Source organism: Dipodomys ordii, unplaced genomic scaffold (assembly GCF_000151885.1).
Source record: "Dipodomys ordii isolate 6190 unplaced genomic scaffold, Dord_2.0 Scaffold99, whole genome shotgun sequence".
NCBI lineage: Eukaryota > Metazoa > Chordata > Mammalia > Rodentia > Heteromyidae > Dipodomys > Dipodomys ordii.
The window spans coordinates 5,995,142-6,016,141 of record NW_012267315.1 but is presented as its reverse complement, the minus strand read 5'-3'; the positions used below and the strand labels follow the sequence as shown (position 1 = coordinate 6,016,141).

General features: G+C 42.5%; 1 protein-coding gene across 1 annotated transcript in view; it reads right to left on the bottom strand.

Annotated features, from left to right (window-relative positions):
• Ralgapa2 (Ral GTPase activating protein, alpha subunit 2 (catalytic)) overlaps positions 1 to 21,000 on the bottom strand; it is a 304,448-nt gene that overhangs the window by 3,682 nt on the left and 279,766 nt on the right. The window contains exons 38-39 of the mRNA XM_013027112.1: positions 15,759 to 15,880; positions 2,662 to 2,701 (exon numbers count right to left, since the gene is read on the bottom strand). Coding sequence (XP_012882566.1) covers positions 2,697 to 2,701; positions 15,759 to 15,880 — 127 coding nt within the window. The 3' untranslated portion in view covers positions 2,662 to 2,696. The remainder of the gene's footprint in view (positions 1 to 2,661; positions 2,702 to 15,758; positions 15,881 to 21,000) is intronic.

Genomic DNA, 21,000 nt, shown 5'->3' with positions numbered 1-21,000 from the left:
TTTTAGATCCTCCTCCTCCTCCTCCTTCAGACTTTACTTCCAGGGATTTGGTCTTTAAAATGATGGTTGAGATTGACAGTTATCCCATTCACAGACAGCTAGCCTCTAAGCTTGCCTCATGGTTTCTTGGGAAGAGCTCCAGAAATCAATACTCTAAACATGCATGGACCTGTAGAAGAGACCTGCCCATGTACTATGAAGTCTGTACTTTCAGACTCCAGAGTAGGGCCTCTACCTTTGCCTCTCTTTTTTTTTCAGCTCTGTGAGGTCAGCCAACAGAGCAGTCCTCCTGGGCCTTGTCCCATGGTTTTCCTCTGTAAAATCATGCTGCTAGGGCTAAGCATACAGTTTAGGAATAGAATGCTTGCCTAATATGTGTGAGGCTCTGGGGTTTTATCCCCAGCACCAAAAAAAACCAATCCAGGAAGCTTTGGATAAAGCCAGCATAGCTACACTGTTATCTACAATAAAGACATGCTGTTTAAAGGTATCTCTCCACTCCCTTGTCACTAGGGATGAGCACAAGTATAAAATCCATGGGTGAAGAGCAGCAGAGAAATGCCACCTCCCTCTGTAATCAGATCAACTGGGTTAAGAAAATAAAACAAGAAATGCAAGTCAAGCCAGGCACTGGTGGCTCATGTCTATAAACAAATCTAGCTACTCAAAAGGCTGAGATATGAGGATTATGGTTTGAAGCCAGGTAGGAAAGATTGTGAGACTCTTATCTCCAATTAACCACCTAAAAGCCAGAAGTAGAGCTGTGGCCTAAGTGAGAGTGTTAGCTTTGAGTACAAAAGCTCAAGGACAGTGCCCTGGCCCTGAGTTCAAGCTCCAGCACTGGTGTAAACACACATACATACAGACATATACACACTCTCATGCAGGCATGCACACAATGCAAATCAATGAGATATTAGTGATGATCAAAGATAATCCTAGCTCAGAAGGCCAAAATTTCAGGCCAGTTCCCACCCCCTTCCCCACCTCCAGAGGACAAGAAATGAAAGGAAGGCCATCCCTTCAACTCCTATAGTGGCACATGTGGTCAGAATAATGCTCACTGTCCTAGTGAATGAACCTGAACCAGCAGCATGAAACTCTGCAGTGAAGACCCTGCACACTGGAAAGTACAGACCCCACTGGCCGGGGCAGAGGGCAAAGCCACACCAGAAGTGGGCCTAGGGCCAGTGCCACTGTGTTCCTTGCATTCCTCTAGTTTCCAACTTCCTGCTGCTGCATCCTCATCTTGTGATGGCTCCCATGTGCCCTCAGTGCCCAGTGATGGATGGGGAGGCAGCAGCTGCAGAACGAGCAGACAGGCCACAAAAGAGGGCTGCCTTCCTGATGTGATAATTCCACTTGCAAGCTGCTGGCAGTGCTGCCCTGGCTTATCTTCTTCCTGGTGATATAGGCTAGGGGTCTATTCAGAGGGCACTTGGACCCCACTTCACCTCTGCTATGGCAGATGCAGGAAGACACAGAGGGCCAGGAGGGTCCTGGGGAACAGAAAGAAACCTTTGCACCAATCTCTCTGCTGGGAGGGATGGATGTGATCGTGCTCTATCCTGATGACTGAGCACATGGCTCTGAGGTTCCTTGTCAACTCTGGGAGCTGATGTAAGTGAGCCCAGGTTGGAATAATGCTGGCAGCTGGGCCAGGAGGTCAGCTTGCTGAGATGTTGGCTGTTCATCCAACTGGCAGGTTTAACAACTCTGCCTGGTGCATGAGTTTTGTGTTCTGGACAAGCCATCCAATCTAGACTCTAACATTGTTTGTCTTAATTGTTCTACTCTTGTTTGTCCTAAGACACAGTGGCTGGCATCTGTGCCTCACATCCCACCTTAGGCTAATAATAACAACAGTTCACTTATTTGCTTTCTTCTTTGGGTGACATTACTCCCCAAACAAGAACTATCAATTCTTCTCTTTCTACCTACGAGCCTGTGAGCTCCTACAACCTGGGCCATACAGGGCAGGATTTTTACTCAATCATCTATCAGAGTGCTCTGGGGATGGGCTCAGATGCCAGACCAGAAAGGCAAGGTCAGAAGGTCACACCTGCCACAGCCAGATTGCCCTGTAGGTCCTAGACTGTTGATCCCTGGGTTCTCCACCCTCTATGTTCCCCCAGCTTTTGTCTGCTTCTCCTCCCCCCAGCTGTTCCATTTATCACCCCCCCCCCTCAACATGCCTTTCCCACATGGAGGCCTTGGAGGCTTCCATTAAGGCCAGCGGTCAAAGGCCAGAACAGCACGTGCCACATCTTATCGGTCCATCTCAAGATCCAACTCCTCCTGCCTTGGGCAACAAAAATGGGGACAGCCCTCGTGCCCATGGCTCCCTGCAGCCCTCCACACAAAAGAGTGGTGACAAAGACGTTTTCCGGGATGGCAGGTGTTGGTGTGGGATTCTGCCAGAGTGCACAGACAGAAGAAAGGCAGGCAAAGCTGTTTTTTTTTTTCAGGCAGTGCAGACATGCAGGGGCAGGAGAGTGGGCAAAGCCCTTGGGGAGGAGAGCAGGAGGCAGCCAAGGCTGAGGTACAGGAAGGCAAGCAGACATGCAGCAGCAGTAGCATCGAGGGGAGCCTGTTAGTCAATTTACACCCCTTCCCCCAAAGCAAGGTGGATGGGAAAACCCACTGAAGTGTCACCCTTACCTTGCTCCAATATTGTAATGAGACCTTTAGGTATTTTAATCTGAAAGGAAAGAACACAAAATCAAATGAATGTAAGTGTGGCACCCCTACAGCTTCAAATAGATAATTAACACAGTGCTAATAATACATGTAATCCAGAGTTGTAGCAGTTTGCTTCAATCTTTACAGATCATTAAGACGTGGAAATTCTACTCAAGGGGACAAAATACTAGCTAGTAACACATTTACAAATGGGAAAGGAAGAAGATATTAAAAATTCCCAGAATATACATAGCAGATCTTGTTAGGAGCCCTATAGACACAAGGCACTACTGGCAGCTGCATCCCTTTGCTGGTGCCCAGCCTTTCCAGACTGCTAACCGAAATACCTGTCTTTAAAACTCTTATTTGACTGTTCAGTGTTGGACTTAAAAAAATAATTGAGCACACGAAGTGTGCAAGTTACATGGCTCCAAGTTTTATTTTTATAGGTTTCTGCATTGTACACAAATGTGTTAAAATTCAGCCTCGTGTCACATACAATGTGACAGTCTCCAGGGAAGGAAACATGCAATCTGCTGTGCATAGTAAAACTCAGGAAGGGGACCCTGACGTAATGAACTTGGACCACAAGCTTACTTCCTCACACCAACTACGGCACAGGACCTCAGCAGGGAAGTTGAGCTGAGGGTCTTAAGTTTTCCATCCTTGGTGACAGGTCTCACCATCAGACCTTCCTCACCACCCTGCTTTCTAGGTGGATTTTCTGCAGCAAATACATGATGTTTCTGCATCAGACTTCTCTTATCTCTAGCCCCTTGCAGCCCTCCTGAATTCAGTCACTAGACCACCATGCAATCTGGACAAAGGACATTTATCAATGACATTGACCATTGTCTGCATGGCCGCATTGTAAACCTGGATTTTCTGCTGACCCATCTGTGAAGGTTGACATAGTAAGCACAGTCAGTCCCTAAGACTGGTTCAGAATGTCATCAGAAGGAATACTGACATTCAGCTGGGTCTCTGTGAAGGACATGTAGACTTCTACAAAGATGTATTTTCCAATCCATTGATAACCCCTCACCAAAAACAAAGACTCTACCATTGGCGTTTGGGAAGTTCAGGATCCATAACTGATCCTAGATGATCTAGTGGTATTTCCTGTCTTACTGGTTTGATTTCAGCCACAGCTTATGTGCAGGCAAGAGTTCAGGGCTGGTGTTGAATGTTGGTAACAGACCTTATGGGTTTTTGAGACTTCTTATTTTCCCCCATTGCATTGTACTGTAGGACCCCAGTTCCTCTCATGGAAGATCCACAGAGTGCTTCTGTGTGGATCTTCTAGTTGAGAAGGCTCTGCTTTCAGAGAACCATGCCACTAAAGCACTCCCATGTGAGTAAAGGCTGTCTTTATGAAGGGGCTCCTTGATCTCACTCCCCTGCAGCCCCCTCAGCCCTGGTTCTGCTGTGCATATAGGCTCCTGATTGGTAGAAACCAAGAAAGCAGATGGTGCACTAACAATGGAGGACTTGTTTGTAATTGCTGATGAGGACTGGGTTGCTCCTCTCCTGAGAGTCCCCAGATGCAGCCTGGTGTGGTGTGCCGGACCACAAAGAATGTCTCAGTAACTGCCAATCCATGGTTGAGTTAAGGAGATGCAAAGAGAGAGGCAGTTGGAGGCTGCCTTGATTATTCCACAAGGCTCAAATGTCACCTACCCTTGACATGCAGGCAATGATCCCAGAGGGTGGGATCCCAGTGGCTTAGGGCAGGAGTATATGCTGTCAGTTTCCTGGTACATCCCTGGGGATCACCACAAGGCATCAACTACCCTTTGCACTGATAGAAGACACCAGAAGACAGCACAGGGCTTAGAGATGAGGATGAGAAGAGATTGGAAGGTATACGATGCCCAAGGAAGAGGGGGTGATAGGGCAGAATCACAAAGCATGGTTTTACTTCCCATCAGCTGGGCCCTGATATGTGCCAGAAACTGTCCTAGGCTGTGGCTTGTTGCAGCAGACACAGCCAGAGAAAACCTCTGCCTTTAGAGGCTTTGGAAAATGGTGGCAGAGTATTAGTATGCAGTCTAATATTGCCCAATATTGTCCCTTGTGAGCAACAACAACAACAAACTAACAATAAACTTCTTTATACAAATAAAGGACAGGCATTTGCATGCCAGTGTCTAATGCCTATAATCCTAGTTACTCAGATGGCTGAGATATGAGTATCATGGTTCAAAGCCAGCCCAGGCAGGGAAGTTCATGAGACTATCTGCAATAAACTCAGAAAAAGCCAAAAGTGGCACTGTGACTCAAGTGGTAGAACACTACCTTTGAGCACAGAGAAGCTCAAGGACAGAGCCCAGACCCTGAGTTCAAGCCCAGGACCAGCAAACAAACAAAAAAATACAACAACAAAACTGAATAAAGGACAGGTATAAGTACTGTAAATAAATAGATACCTAGTACTTTTGTGGGACAGGGAATACATTAGGAAATATTAATATCTTAAAAGTCTCCCTGGAAGTCAGGTGCAGGTGGTTCATGCTTGTAATCCTAGCTACTCAAGAGGCTGAGAGCTGAGGACTGTGATTCAAAGTCAGCTTGGTCAGGAAAGTCTGAGAGACTAATGTCTCTAGTTAACCACACACAAAAAAAAAGAAAGAAAGAAAAAGAAAAAAAGAAAGCTGGAAATGGAGCTATGGTGGAGTGGTAGAACACTAGCTTTGCGCATAAAAACTCCAGAACAGTGACTAGGCCCTGAGTTCAAGACCCAGGACACATATGCGCGCGCGCGCGCACACACACACACACACACACACACACGAGTCTCATGGTAAGTAGTAATGAAAAAAAAGTTGGGAGACATTGAATTATAAAGTTAATAAGTGTCTTGAATGAGAAGCTATTGTATTGTAGTGGCACTGGAATCTAGGAGTTGGATCCTTTCATAAGGAAGGGCAGTTGAGTGAAACAGTTGTGTCAATCATTGGCTCTAGAAGTCATTTTTTTTCTGATGCTAGTACTAGGTCTTGAACTCAAGGCCTGGATGCTATTTCTTAGCTTTTTCCACTCAAAGCCATTACTCTATCACTTGGGCCATAGCTCCATTTCCAGATTTCTGGTAACTAATTGGATTTACGAGTCTCACAGACTTTACTGACTGGTCTGGCTTTGAACTGCAATCCTCCTATCCCAGCTTCCTGAATAGTTATAATTATAGGTATGAGTACCTGGCCCTTCATATGTCACTTATAAAGAGAAATGTCTTACTTCTTTGGACTTGTGTGCCTTCTCTGGTACTCTGGATGCAAACATGAATTTCAGAAAACACAGGAAATAATAAACCCTGTAGGAGATTTGTTGTGTTCTCTGCTACTCTTTCTAGCAGAGTGGCTTGCAGACAACTTCTTTTTACAGCACATTTGCCCCAGCTGTAGTTACTGGATAGCAAAAGGGAAAGGTGTGAAGCAAGCTTCTTATCTCTGAGGAAAGCTTGCATGCAGACTGCCACCTGGGACAGAGCTGGGCAGGGTCAGACAAGAAGAGTGGCTGCCTCTCCCTGGATTCTTGTTACTGAACAGTCGGTGTGGAAAATGATTAACTGGTTCAAGATAATTAGGAAAGAGAATGATTTTGAGAGCTGGCATCAATGAGGGAGAGAAACAGTGAACTAAGGTTCCAGCTTTAGGCAAGTGCTAACTATGCTACCAGCAGGAAAGAGGACAGAGAGAGAGAAAGAGCTCAGAGAACTGTCTGGGTTATTCAGACCTCTTGGAATAGCTCTGAGGAAAGGAACAGGTGCAGGCAGTGGATGGGGTAAGCTCGCACACACAACTCAACACAGGCAACCTAAGACCAGTGGGAATTCGTCAGCCTCATTAACATCTCCAAATGGCCCAAGGATGGCTTCCAGTATTTCCAGTCCAGCAGCAGTGGCTGTGATCTGGCCTCAGCCCTGCCTCTGGGCTTGGCTTCCTCTATTTGGTCGTTGGTCTTGCTCATCAACTTTAGTTCTGAAACAGAAAGCAGGACAGCTGGACCAACAGGAAGAGAGAGAGGCAGAGAACACATGTATTGTGCACCTGCATGTGCATGCACACCTGTGCAGGGATTCAGGGAGCAGGTGGAACGAACATTCATGAAAAAAAAATCTTTTCTTTCTTTTCTCCAACTATAATGTATGTTAGGGGCAATGATTGAATTAAATTCATTTATACATTGAAAATTAATATATTAGTGTTAATTTTCTAGTTAGACCACTAGGTAGAAGAGTTTTCAGATCTTTTCTACACTTCACAGAACATGAATACCAAGGTTTCTTAGCTGTCATCTTACCAGACTGGATTCCTTCTAATGAATGGCAAGACAGCACACAAATGTTCACTGTAGCAATATTCCTAACAGCTGATGAATGGACAATGGAATATTATTGGAAAGTAAAAAAGTGAACGGACATATCTACAACATGGATGAACCTTGAAAACATGTGAAAGCAAAGAACAAAGTCGCCAAAGATCACATACTGTGTGATTTCACTTATACAAAATGGCCAGAATAGGAAGATTCAGTGACTGAAGGCAGATTAGTAGTTTCATTGGGTAGATGGGGAGGAATGGCAATTATGAGTTTTTTTCCCAGACAGTATGAAAATGTTCTAGAATCAGAGGATGAAGATAACTGCACAGGCTTGTGAATATTTGTATGGTATGTGAATTATATCTTGGTATATTTTGTTTCTGTGTTTGGGATTGAATACAGTACCTTGAGTATGCTAAGCAAGAATTTTACTATCGATGGACACCCCTAGCACAACAGCTAATTGTAAAGACGGCAAAGCAGGGTAGACCAGAGCTACACTCTAATCTTCCCATTCCCAAACCTAGAGGGGAGGGGAACCTAATCTTCCCATTCCCAAACCTAGAGGGGAGGGGAACCCCTGTGGACTAAGGAAAGCAGAGGAACAGGATACATAGGAAGCTTCACAGATGCCACTAGCATCTCTTCTCCTGGGGCCATTTCATCAATTTCTTATTATCAATGTCAAAGCAAACAGGGCTGGCCCTGCAGGTGGCATGCAACTCTTCAGTGAATTATTGTCCTATCAAGGCTGTCTCTGAAGTGTCTTCTAACTTGAAGTCATTTGCCTTAAAACAATTCAGGATGGTAGAGGCGGGATACTGTGATCTTCCCAGAACATCCTGGGTTCCTGGGTGCTATTCAGGACTGATAATCAGCAGCTGGAGAAAAATGTTAGTCTATGGGAAGTTGTGAGAGGGTAGAGAATTCTAATACATTCTGAGGTATGACAGCTGTTGATCAACTTTAGTCTTCTTTCCTCATCTGGAAGACACCCTCATCTGAAGTATTGGGGAAACATTTATGAACTGTCTGGAGTTCCTCCTTTGTGGGATTCCTGAGATGCTCTGATGAAAATAATGTTCTACTTAAGCTTCAGAACCGATAGTTGTGTATTCCAAGGACCTGAATTTCAATATCTAACTATAAGCCAGCTTTGGGTGACAAAGAACAGTCAAGTGGCTATGGATTCCCTTTACTGGGTCCTTTCCTCCTTCTTATTCTAAACCCTTTCTTCTAGGATGCCCCTGGAGCAGCTAACATTGTCCTGGCCCAAGTGCCTGGTCTTGCACAGCTGAGTGTGTGCTTGATGCAAACTGGAGGGCACTGGTGCTAACTGGAGCCTGTTGTTTCTCCTGCTACTTCTCCATACCCTGGGGATGCAGCTAGGAAGCAAGGTTTCCCTAATGACAACACAGAGGCAGTAGGGTCTGCCCAAGTACACGCAGCAGCAATGGCATGGTGTGTGGGTGCACATGTTAGTTAGCCTGATATCAGGATTCTGGGGGAGCAGAACCTTCTCAAGTGAGCCCTTGAAGACCCTTGGGCAACCTCAAGAATGGCTGGGAATCCTGCTGGGGAGAGGAAAGGTGCGGGACATCGTGGGCCATCAGTTCCTATCACAGGTAGGAGGGATGTAGGAGAAGGCAACTACTGAGTGAGGAACACAGGCTGGCAGAACATATCCTCCGGCATCTGGGATTTGGCTGTTTCATATTCTTGAAGAGGTTGAAAAATAAGGTTTTGTCTAGTCTTTTCTACAGTACAACAGAGCTGGCCATGACAGTGCTGCAAATTCCTCTTTCTTCATTTCCTTCTTTCCTCCCTCCTCACATTCCTGTTTCCTATAAAAACAGATTGGTATGTTTCTCATTTTTAAGAGACTTTTCTTTTCTCCAGCTTTTTGTGGGATGTTAAAGACTGAAAAAAAAAAAAAGAATCAGCTTTTCGCTTCATTATGCTACTCACAGGTTTATTTCCTGGCTATCATCTTGCATCTCTCTGGGAAAGGATAGTATAAAATAGCCTCTCTTATTTCTGCCAGAAGACTTACATAAATGCCAGTTAAGAGAGCTTGCATTTGGCTTCTGCTCATTGCTAAATAGAAATTTGAGCAAAATCATTGAATTTTCTAAGAAGCCGAGCAGCTGAGGCTGTACATGCCACCTGCAAGGTCAGGTCCACAGGAGGGCCACATATTCGGGTCACAAGAAATGTGAGCCTGGGGTGCCAGAAGAAGCCCTGGGTTCTTCTTACTTAAACTGTCAAGGTTATTTCAAATAAGCTTTAATTAAGACTCATTTCCAAAAACTGTCTCTGAGAAAGATTCTTGGTACCTGTCGGCTATCTCTTGGCAACTGCTGCAGCCTCCCCTGAGCTGTAATTAGCAGTTAGGCAGGAGGAAGATGCCACCTGCACTTAAAGCTCTGCAAGGCCTGGGAAACCAGGACTGGCTGACTGCAGCATTTTGCAGAAAAGCAACACCTTCCAGCAGTTTCCAGAGAGGCCAGATTTAAGGCATTGTCAGTACTGTCTCTGCTCCCTTCTTATTCTGGAAACCATGGACATCTTTGATCTCGGCACTAGCTCCAGGGTCCAGAAGAACCGCAGTGGTTACTAAAGGCAAAGATCTTCCTCTTTTCTTCCCACATCTGCTATTCTCCATCCTGTTCTTCTTGATGGGTCTTTCCATCCTCAGTCATTCTGGTTCTTAGCCTAAGTGGCAAAGTTATAAATTGACTGAGAGGATGCTTGTAGATGATCTGGGACACAGAGGGAAAGTTTCTATTTTCTTTCAGGGTCACAAAGCAGATGGTAGGGTCTACTTCAGGGGAGTCTCAACCCAACTGGTCCCATGCCACTGGCTTTTTCACTTTTACAGTTGGTGGTAACTAATCTGAGTTTATTTAAAAAATAGGAAAATGGGTCATGAGTATCTGCTTTTCTCTATAAGAGAAAGGGAGATTCAGGCCTGTCCAAGGTCCCCAGAGCCTTCTGCAGCCCCTCAGGTGTCCCACACAGGCCTGCTCAGAGGCAACACCCGAGGGAAGGCAGGCTCAGTTCAGAGATGTAATATTTGACAGGTAACAGTACTTTGTTCTAGCTAATCAGGTGGAAAAAAAATTTTTGGTCTCATCCGTTTGTCTCAGAGCTGCACTGAGAGGAACAACAGCTTAAAAAGGACAAAGGAATGAATGAGCATGAAGCAAAATGTGGTGCCATCACAAATTCAAAAACCATAAGGATCATTTATTAAAGCATCCTGAATCAAGCTTTATTTATTCAAAACTGCACTATCCAGTCTGTGGATGAAGTAGCTTCTTGGCTTCCCCTCCCTTCCCCATATCCAGTTTTGACCATATTGCTTATCACTGGCCTACTTTTTCTAAGAGATCACGATGGGAGGGAGCAGATGAAATGTAATTACAGGTGTTTGTTCTACATCTTGCATCAGGCCCAACACATCTGTGGTCCAGAGACACACCTGTACTACTTAAAGAAACAGCCTGCCTCATCCCTGCCCTCCCCTGCCATTTTCTCCTATTGCATGTGTTATAAGAAAGAAATGACATGCAGCATTCTCTAAAGAATTTATAATCTATTATGGTCAGAATACACACAAGACAAACTTAGATATATGCTAAGAATGATCAAGAGAAAGGCACAGATGTTTCTCTACTTAGGATAGAGTACATAGACCCATCATAAATTGAAAGTATCATTAAATTGGACATTCAGTGATTCCGATGTGCAGCTGGAGCTGAGCACCATTGGGTTTCAGTGATGAAATTAAGGTTGGTTAAAAATTTCCTATAAATACCTTATCATCTTTTCAAGAATACCTCTATAAACTATTAAAGAATGGTACTGGCCAGGTGAAAAGGAAGACGTAAGCTGGGCCAGAAGGAAATATTGGGATGAAGAAAGTGGCCATGAAGGAAGAGTCAGTTGTAAAACCTATGGCAAAATTTCTGACATACAGCTGAGTATGCTAAGGCTATGAATGTGGGGGCTGTGATTTCTTAGACAGAACAATAATATAAATGGACTTGACTTTAGGGGAAATTTAGGGATGAACTGCATGGAGACACATTCTGGCCTTTCATAGTAACAAAAATCCAGAAGCCATAGTTAGGATTATAGGCCCTTCAAACTGCTGGGTGGGCACCAGGGCTATTATGTCCAAGTGTGAGATGAGAAGTGAGCTGTCCTTGTTTCCAGCTTATCAACCATCTTTGCTTATTCCTTCATGGATGGGTCTTCAACTTAGTCACAGTTAATGAAGAGGGGTTAGACCTGGTATTTCCTGAAATCCCTTACAACTCCACATTCTAAAGCCAGTTTTAGCAAAGTTATGCTGAAGCTAAACACTTACAAATTACAAGCTATGCTACCAATTGGAACCTTTTTAAAAGGGAGGCATGGAGCAGGGGAGAAAGAGTGAATACTGAATGCATCTGAAACAGGACTGAACGTTTAATGACTGGAACAACTCTTTGGGGATTAAAGTTGGAGTTTACCTATTTGGGGGATTAGTTTGATTATTAATTGTCCAGAGTAAGAGCCAACAAAAAATTGTAATCAGGACATGTGTGCAGACTGACAGGTGCAATATCTTGGCACAGGTAAACATAGTGTATGGTTAGCAAGTAGAAGCTGGTGTGACTACAGAACTAATTTGTATAGCGTCTACATCCCATATTCATGCTGGGATTGAGCAGTGACATGAGTGCTTCTGTCTATCTCTATGAGATTATACTGACCATCAAATTGACTTACTGACACTTTCTATAAACTTACCATCACAGTTTTGTTGTAGAAAAGAATAATAAATGTCTATTCTATAAGGCAAATGAACACACTAATCCACCCCAATAAGGATACTTTCATAAAGTATGAGAAAGATGAAGTTTCTAGTTCTAGACAATGGCTGTTGGTTGAGGCAGTTGTCTAAGTCTGACCGACGCAGGCTAATTTGGGGTAAGCCCCATTATAACTTAGAGCGGGAGATCAGATGAAGTAGAGTTAGGCGTTTTCTTCTACTTATGCTAAATGCTGTAGCTTTTATGATTGAGCCTATCATGAGGGAGGAAAGGGTTGCTGACCATGTCTTGGAGAAATCAAATGCTGTGTTTATGAGGGCTAACAAATAAACAAAGATTTGTGCTCCCTCTGCTGGTTCTTTACAGCACTATTGAAAGGATTTTAAGCAGTTTTGGCATCTTCAGCAAATATGTCAACTCTCACGTCACTTAACTTGGTTTAGATATCATTGAAAAAAAAATCCTTACCAACTTCTGACCAAAGTAGCTGAAAATTCTTAATGTTCTAGACGCTAAATTAGACACAGCTCTAATTTTCAACTATCAAACTTCTATCTGTGACTGTAAGAGTGATTTGAGACTCATTTACCAACAGACCATAGAGGCTTCCTCCAAGATGTTAAAGTCTAGACATAATCTTTAGCTTTAGAACAGTTCTAGGAAAAACTCTCAAGTCCATGCAAAAGTTTCTTTCCTTTTTTTGCTCTATAAGAGCATCTTCTGAAAGGTAAAGATTTATACTATTTATATATTTTCTGATAATGCCAAACATTAGACTAGATCCTCCAAATCATTAACATGCAGAAGAATGACCTCATAGTGAACAGATGTACTTGGCTGTGAGCTGCAGTGATTACATCAGCCCCTCCTCAGCACTCGAGGGTGCCCATTCCAGTTAACCCTTTACAAGCCTCTTTGTTGGCTTTCCTCTTTGGCAACATAAACATACTTACTTCCCTAACCCCATATGTATGTGGGTTAACTGTATATAAATATGAATGAATAAAACATACTGATATTAATCACAAAACAGTATTTAACACTGGTTACACCTTCTAGATTATATATTGCTACTTAATAAGAGAAGGAATCAATAAAGAAAGGCAAAACAGCTATACACTAGCTGCTATCAATACACGTAACACATGGAACAGATTGTTTTACAATACCACTTACTAATTTGGTAAATGAGAAGCTCTGTTTTTATGTTAAGCTCTAGGACAGAAGCTGAGTCTGGCATATTAGCTCTAGGTCCCTACAGACAATTTGAAATGCACCATAGACATTCATTTGGCCATTTTGGCTCCCAGGGCTCTGTAGGAGGTGAGCACCCAGGCAGGAGAGTCTGAGGCAAAGGGCATTTCCAACAATTGCATCTCTGGGGACATTTTAGTCCCATCTAGCATATCTCTTTCCAGCTCAGACTCAAAACGCTGACAGCAGGGTCTTCCCCCAAGAGTGAGGAGGCCTACTGCATTCTGACTTGTGCTATACACAATGGGGAGTACAGTGAGGAATGGTATCCAGGTGACTTCCCTTTCCAGGAGAGATAAAACCCAATTGTTGTGAGGTAGGAAGAAAACCTCTGAGTCCTTCATTCCTCCCACCGTGCATATGCATGTGAGCAGGCTTTGATGACATTGATGGCCAGAGATGATCTGATTGGGTCCTAAGTGCACGGTGGGAGCTTAAGCGGCTCAAGGTCAATTTTTCCAGTTGGCTTGTTGCTTGGAGGAGGAGCCTTCACTCAGTTTCTTAGTTTAAGCTGTCTGGGCTCATCTGGGTTTGACTGTGTTTGTCACAAGAATATAAAAAACACTAAACATGAAAAATGTTTTCATCTGTAAAAGTAGTGACAGGTGCAAGGATTCCTCAAAAGCGAAACTGGCATGTAAATGAGAAGAGCAGTGGTTCTTCCACCCTTCCTGCAGGGCCCTCATTTAAAATGTACTGACACTGAAGAGATGAAGAACTGTCATTTGTATTGCTATCTCACATGTAGTTTCTTGTTTCCCTTATAAAAGTTCCAATGGATATTTCCTTCTATGCTGTTAGAATTTTTATTCTGTTTAGTCATTAAAAAAGTGCTGTTCTGGAGTCTGTTAACAATCCTCTCCAGGTTGAAGTCATAAAAACCCAAATTGCTCTTAGAGTATCATGCAAAATGTTGCTTATGTAGATTAACTCAATTAAATTGGTTTAAATAATTTTGAACTTTTGGAAAAGTTCAAATTAATTTACATAGAGGCTAAAGTACACAGAAAATAAGCCATTGATTTTTTTTAAAAACACATTAATCAACAACCTTAAGAGTATAACAGTTAAGGCATATAAACATCTATTTTTTTTCTTTTTTGGTTAAGAAATAAGCTGCTTTTTCAAGTTTAAAAAAATCCACTGAAAAACCAAGTCCCAATATCGCATGAAGATGAAAAGGTAAATAAGATCTTAAAAAAAAATACCTTGCTATAGATCCCTCATGTTCTTTCTCTAAAAAAAATTAGATACAATTTTGAATCTCTAGCCAGGCTGGGTATGAAATCTTCATTTCCCTTGAAACAGATTTTTTTTTTGGTCCTAGATAGAATGTTGGCAGAGTGTATAAAAGAATTCAATTCACAGCTGTTCTACTTTTTTAATGTAAGAAACATTAATCAAAGCTTTAAGTTATAAGCTTTTCTCATGTTGTTTAGTATTCCAGTTCAACAAAGATCAATAGAGGCCATCCCTGTGTTTCTTGACGCCTCACCAGGAAGCAGAGGCGTGATTATGTAAATCGTGGCTCCGCATCTCTGCCAGCTTGCTTATCTCCCAAGCCTTCTGCCTGCTGCTCCTGGCTCCCTGTGCAAGTGCATGCCTCTCCCTCTTATCTCTCAACAAAGCTCCGAGAGACACGGATTGAAGCCAGCGATGTTCAACAATGATGCATGGCTGATTTTATTTGTAAGTGATTTATTTCACTGAATTTAATTTTTTTTCACTTTGTGTATAAGATATTTGTTAACAAGTCAGGAGAGAAGCAAGGCAGTGTTCAGAGACAGCTGACACAGGTTAGAAATCTATTAAGCACTCTCACAGTTGTCTCAAACCCAGTGGAAGATGAAGGAAGCCTCTCACACAGACTTTCAACATGTGTTGATTATCCCATTTACTCTTGGAAAGGAAATTAATCTGTAACTACATGTAGAAGTTTACAAGTAAAAATTTTGTTCTTTGGAGGGGGAACCCACAGTAATATCCTCAATGGAAGTGGCAGTGGACTTGTATTTTTTTCAAATTGGAAGTATAAAACAATAAGTGCTTAAAAAAGAAATCTGTGGAATTTTTTTCCCCTCAATTCTCCACTGGCCTAATAAATGAAAATGATTGTAAGCTTTTCTAAACAGATTCCACACCAGGTGCTGCTTTGGCCGACGGCTTGTCTGCATGACAGCGACCACTCCAGAGAGCAGGGCGCACACTGCCGTGCTCTGTAATGATGGGCCCGGGGACACTGTCCTTCCATGTCTCCTGCATTAATCCCTGACCCTAGTATCTCAGCAGCATAATCCCCATTTAGCATTAGTAGCAACGGCTTCCACTGTGAGGAACTCTTTTTTGATAAGTAAGCAGTGATTTGGGCATCGCTTTTAAACAACATATTCCCAGCTCAGCAAGAAGCCCACACTCCTGAATGAACCCAAGCACATTACTGAGAAAAAGTTCATTAACCTTGCTAGATTCGAGGGTTAACAGGATAGCTGAAGAAAGGAAGGGAGTGAACAGCTCGGATACAAAACAAATTAAAATGAATGTCATCATTCCTTTTGATATTCATTAGTTGATTCAGAGGGAGAATGCTCTTCTTAAATTTGCAAGCATTTATCTGTGAAAAACAGGTGTACATCTGCTACTCAAATGTGAGAGGAAAATAACGTAGACACTCACCCGTTCCACTGAGGGAGTAGCTGGGAGAGGGAGAAAAGACTTGAGCTGCAAAATCCTCAAATGTCATGACTTCGCGGTGGTTCTGAATTATTGCTTCGAGATACAGAGCTCGTTCTTCATAGCTGCAGTATTTGGTTAAGGAGACCAACACGTGCAAAATGGCATGCATAACAGTGACAGACCACTTTGTTTTCAATACAGCTGTGCTACTTCTCATTTCTTCAGCACTGTTAAAGATTAAGTATTGATTTTGAAACTAACTTTTCCCTGGGCCCATCATTACACAGCACTTAAACTTTGCCTTAAAGTGTATTCCACACCGGAATCACTAAACATATGTAAGCTAAGAGTTACAGATTCACATCAAAGCAACATTAAGGCTGATTTACACAAAAACAAGAGGTAATGATTGTAAGGACACTTCCTTCCTCTGACAATTGCGTGACAGAAGACCCTGAGATCCTGATCTGCATTTTCTAGTTGCACAGAGCACTCTCAACCTACCAACATTTTGAACTGACATTTCAAGCCAGAATGAGTGATATGATGGTACATATACTTTAAAAAACAAAAAAGACGCTCAACAAGAAATAAACTCATTGCCTTACCTATGGAATTGTAACCTCTCTGTACAGCATCTTTACAATAGAATAAATTTAAAAAAAAAGAAAATGCAAGTTACTGAGGGAGAGAGGGCTGGAAGGGATACTCTGAAGGGGCATTGAAGTCTCTACCAAGATAAATTATGAGCATTAGAGAATAAGAGTATGTAGGAAAATCTAGCAAACAGTACACAATGCAATTGAAAAAAAAAAGACTATTGCCTTTTAATTAAAACTGCAGTCTGGAACACACAGCATTCAAATGTGTAATCAAAAACCAGTCACCAATAAAACTTACAAGCGTAACACGCCGAAGCAACTTTCCAGCTGTCCTAATAGGACCCTGCGTGTGGCAGCCTTTCACAGGGCAGAAAGCAAACCTTCCCCTTTGTGTGTGGCTTCTGCTTCCTCAGAAGGTGAATCATGCACTTCCAATAGCAGGATAATGTCAGAACAAGCCAACAATGGATAGAGATGCTGTACGTACGACTTTATGAATTAACACTTGGGGAAGTCAGCATGATGTCTCATTTTCCTCTTCCTCATTATCAATGCAAAAATTAAAGGACATGCTTTGGTCATTTTGAAAATTATGCTAGTTCTGCATGAACATAGGGCATGTAGATTACCATCAGCTTGGTACTGACAGCTCCAAAGAGGAAAAAAAAAAGATTTTAGTATTTTTTAGTATATTTTAAAACTATCTTTTCCAAATGGCCTGGAGATAATATAAGCTGGGGACAATTAGGCCCCTCTAATTAGCTGCCAATACAGCTTGTGTAACATCAACACATGCTTTTTTTTTTTTCCTTTTGACAGGTATGCACACTCATTTCTAAATGAAAGGCACTTCCTCTTCCTTTATATATTCAGAGGATGATTTCACATCACAAGGAAGCCAGAGATATTCTAGGGCTGTACTATCTGATGTGGTAGCCATGAGTCAAAAGTGGCAATCTAAATTTAAATTGTAACGGATTAAAATACGAATGTAATAATTCAGTTTCTCTGTTCCATTTACTGCATTTCAAGTACCCAATGGCCACATGAAGCTAGGGGTCATTGTTCCAGGTTGCACAGATAGAGGACATGCCCATCATCATGGAAAACAATGCTAGACAGTGCTTTATGTCAGAATTTCTCTTTAAGCTGGCCTCATGCAACTTAAAAAAATGAAGAAAATTTACTCTGAGGATTTTAAAAAGTAGCCTCTTTGATGATTTATGATCTTTCCATAGATGGTCACAACAGCCCTGGGCCTGGGCATCATGAGCCTCAACTGGCTCCTGGGCAATGGGATGAACTCCTGGTGACTTGCCTTAATGAACAGGCTGCCAAACTTCCTCAGTGAGAGGCGCCTGCTCAGGACCAATTCTAGAGGGACCCACTAATGTCATTCACGTCTCATTATGAACACGCTTATTCTGCACAGCACTTGGCTGTCGCCACGGTTCGGCCCTCCCTGCACGGCCCCAGCAAGCCACTGGTCCGGGGAACAGCAGGACGTTAGGCCTGAGTGGCCGTCTGGCGAACAGGCACTCTGACACTAAGCTGGCACGTGCTGGCCCAGCAGGGGCTGAGCGAGGCGTGACAAATTACTCAAAGAGCTGAGCTAAACTTATGGCTGACAACCACCTGAGCCTTCGGACTGCTGTGGCCCGCTGTCAACGCTCATTCATGGCTCCCCCTTTCAGTTCAGAGTCTGTTTGTGGGCCTGGGTTAGAGCAGGCACATCCTCTAAAGACCTGTCATGCTCTGCTTAGTATCGTCCTGCTGTTTCCTGAAAGGCCCCACTGCGTCCAACACATCCACATACAGTGCCCGGGACAATGGTGAACAAAATAGAAATGTTTGTGCCTTTTGCTAAATATTCAATGGAAGACGTATCTGAAAAGGGACTCGCTATGTTAATCAAGCTTACAATCAAACCTACAGAAGGGATGCTGTGTGTGTTGTGCCAGAGACTGACACCAGACAGCAGCCCATCAGCCGCTCATCCAGGATGACATCTTCCAACTGGCATAAGCTGGTCCATGTCAAGGATGCAAGCTCTGTGCTAAGAGGAAGTCCAGTACAACATTCACAGGGGGTAGTATTCAAGTACTGAGATTCTTCCACTCAATGAATATTTTTTGTCTGATTCCTAAAATAAGGCATTAAAGGGGATAGAGCAAATAGATGTTTCCAGAACTGAATACTAGAGGAGGAAATATCATAGAAGGTTCCTGATCTTGCTATTCACATTCTGACTGTCACATGTTATACACATCCCCCACATTCTCACTGCGGTGTTAACAGTGCTAAACTGGATGTTGTCATTTAGACAAACATCCATTAGGGATTGGGGTGAGACCAAAAGATCATCAAATGCATTTCACTGGGGCCCAAGCCAGGGCATGTAAACACCATGACAAAGAGAAAACAAATAGCACCCCAGCTCTGGCAGCATTTAGCAACAGCTAAGAAGCTCACAGATGCCAAATATCATTTCTTTTAGTTGTCTTTAAAAATGTAGCCCTAGGATCTTAACTGGATTTATTAGTAGCACTGTTAGTGAGGGTAATTTAGAGCAGTATCATCTACCTAAACTCCTTAGTGCTTCAGGGCCGGTTGCTTTCTGTAAAAGAGGGTATTTATAACTTAAGACACTGAAATGTTTGTAAGGCCCTCCTTAGCCGTAAGACATTAAGTGGGAATTGAATACTGAGATAATGCTGTCAGTGGATGGTCAGAGACCTTTGACTGAAAGCAGATGGCTCAAGTGGCACTTACTATCAAACCCAATACCTATTTTACAACTAGCCATTGCCCTTTGTGATCTTAAAAAAGTCCACTAACAAATGTGAAACTTTCACTCTGTCATGAATGATTATCTCATTAAAAACCACACATAATAAATCTCTCTCTGTTTCTCTCAGATGCTGGTATTAGGACTCAAACTCATAGCCTTGAAACTGTCCCTTGGCTTTTTCACTCAAGGTTGGTGCTCTCCATTAGAGCCACAGCTCTACTTCTAGCCTTTTGGTGGTTAATTGAAGATAAAGGAGTCTCAAGGATTTTCTTTCTGGGGCTGGCTTTGAACTGCTCTCCTCAGTTCTCAGCCTCTTGAGTGGCTAAGATTATAGGCATGAACCACTGGCACCTGGAAAAAATGTACTAGTAATTTTTGCCTACACTACGTAATTCAGAGAACATTCAAATTACTGAGCAGAAATCAATCTTGTTTTCTGGGTATTTTTGAGTTTCTTTAGGTGATCTTATCCATCTAAATTTTTGAATACAAATTTTAGTTAATTGTTAACACTGCTCTACCTGACTAAAGAGGTGATTTGCCTCTATTGCTTATATTTTACTAAAAATTTGTAAGAAAACCTTCCAAAACTCTCACAACAGTCTGTTGAGTATGCTTTGTTGCAAAAGCCTAAGAACCTAAGCCTGTGACCCCAACTTTATTCTGATTATTATTTGCTTATTTATTTAAAGAAATGAGAGCATCAATATAGAGATAAAAAAGGCACTTGCTTTTGGTGGCAGAAAGGTTTGAATTCTAGCCTTCTTCCTCTTGAGATGAAGGATCTGTGGTAAACTGCTTAACTCTCAGCCTCAGTTGTCTGAGATGTAAAATGTGGATGCTTGCATCTGTTGTCAGGACTGCTGGGAAAAGATATTAAGGTAAATCTGACTATCTATTCCATGCCCCTCTCTCAATGAGAGTTTACAGGGTCTAATCTAGAAAGAATGTAGTAATGGGGAAACAAACCCCTGGTCAGAGTTTGCAACACTTCAAGCTTCCTTTACATTAGACACTCAAGCAGAGCAAGTCCTATGGTCTCTATTTTATTACTCAGGATGATTCAAGTGATTTTCTTGAGTCATAGTTACTTTGTGGTAAAATTAAAACTAATCCCAGACCTTCTAACTTTCAATATTTTCAGCCAAGATTGTGGATTCCAGAATATATGGGTTAAGTTCAAGATCCCATGCAAAGTTAAGAGCTAATCTCTAAGTGAGTTCAAATCAACAGACAAATATATGGGGTTCTGGTGGCTCATGCCTGTGTTCCTGGCTACTCAGGAGGCTGAGATCTGAGGATCAAGATTCAAAGTTAACTCCACAAATCAAACAGAGAAACTCTTATCTCCTATTAGCCAGCAAAAAGATGGAAAAGGAGGCATGGCTCAAGAAATAGAGGGCTAGGCTTGAAGAAAAAAGTGAGATCTAGAGCTCTGAGTTCTAGCCCCAGTACTGATATGAAAAAAGAAAGAAGCCATAAAAATCAACCTGCAATTTAAATTTGAATACATATGTTTAAGCTCCCTTTCTAGCCATAGATCATGCTGACTATATTAAAGTCTGAAAAACAACAATTATTACAGCTTATTCTAGGCTATGTATGTTGACTACTGTTCAGCATTTCAACCTTTAGTTCTGGAATCAACTTTTTTTTTTTTTCTGTTTGGTAGTGGGGTCTGAACTCTGGGCCTGGACACTGTCCCTCAGTTCTTTGCTCAAGGCTAGCTCTACACTTGAGCCACACTGCCACTTCGGGCTTTTTCTGCTTATGTGGTGATAAGGAATCGAAGCCAGGGCCTCATGCATGCAAGGCAAGCACTCTACCACTGAGCCACCTTCCCAGCCCT